The sequence below is a fragment of the Perkinsus marinus genome (genome assembly GCF_000006405.1).
Source record: "Perkinsus marinus ATCC 50983 genomic scaffold scf_1104296964148, whole genome shotgun sequence".
NCBI classification, from domain to species: Eukaryota; Perkinsozoa; order Perkinsida; family Perkinsidae; genus Perkinsus; species Perkinsus marinus.
The window spans coordinates 35,541-36,596 of record NW_003204792.1 but is presented as its reverse complement, the minus strand read 5'-3'; the positions used below and the strand labels follow the sequence as shown (position 1 = coordinate 36,596).

General features: G+C 47.8%; 1 protein-coding gene across 1 annotated transcript in view; it reads right to left on the bottom strand.

Annotated features, from left to right (window-relative positions):
• Positions 1–1,056, bottom strand: part of Pmar_PMAR007565 (beta-1,4-galactosyltransferase, putative) — a gene marked incomplete at both ends in the record, with an annotated part of 7,294 nt that overhangs the window by 3,849 nt on the left and 2,389 nt on the right. The window contains one exon of the mRNA XM_002770949.1: positions 230–358. Coding sequence (XP_002770995.1) covers positions 230–358 — 129 coding nt within the window. The remainder of the gene's footprint in view (positions 1–229; positions 359–1,056) is intronic.

The window sequence follows — 1,056 nt, the reverse complement described above, 5'->3', positions numbered from 1 at the left end:
GAAGTGGCGTAATACTCCATGTGAAAAACACGATATGAAGTGAATCGAAAATACACAGGGAAATACACCTCCATGTCACGTAAAACACATGCCGTGTTTTACGCGTTATTCACTGCTCACATGCGTCTTACGCATAGTGAACTGTAAAATATGCTTTTCACTAGTGGTTTTCATATCACGGGTGAAACTCCACTGTTCACTGTGAAGAGCACACAGCTACTATTCTTACTCAAACTGAGCCATCCCAACGGCTTCAAGAGATTCACCACGGACCCGTCGAGGCCGCCTTCACTGAACTCCTCAGAAATTCGATCCGTCAGCTCGAACGGGCGGAAGCACAACGTCGAGAAGGAGCCCGCTAATACGCATGATATGAGTAGCATAGATGCCGCTGAATAAACAATACGATATAGCACAAGAGTGGTATAAACATCAGCACTACCAAGCACTAGGAGGATTTTACTATACATTGGCAAGGCTGTCCACTCTGTAAGCCTCGAAGTGGTCTCATTTCTCATCGCCTCTTGACGCGTCAGTTCTGCCACCGCCTCGTGTTCCGGCCTGAAATATCTTGAGGTTGACCGAGCAAGATACAAAATAGGTCCAACCGATATGCCGTCAGTTCATCGTGATACTTCTGAGTCGTGTTCTGCAAAATATACGCCGCAAACACCATCGCAACTGCTTGTATCAACCCAGCCACCGCCAGCACCGTCGACGCAAGAGCGCTCCAAATCGCGCCCTCTCCGGTTCTATTCAGCAACGCTCCGCTCAAAACACAGGGGATAATCAGAAAAATACACGGCATCGTTCCTAGAAGCATCTAAGACCATCACTCGAGAATATCCAAAATCTTCATAGTGCGTCGTTACCTGCACTACACTGAGCTTCATAATTCCTGTGAGGACGCTGGTCGGCCAGTCCGGACCGCCACAAAGGATCGCCACTTTCGCCATGCTGTAACCGGGTTGTTTCAATATCTTCTCTATCGCTCGGATGCCAGGCTGAAGTATCGAGTTTTGATCACACGTTCATTCACTTTTCCCAACTTCAAAA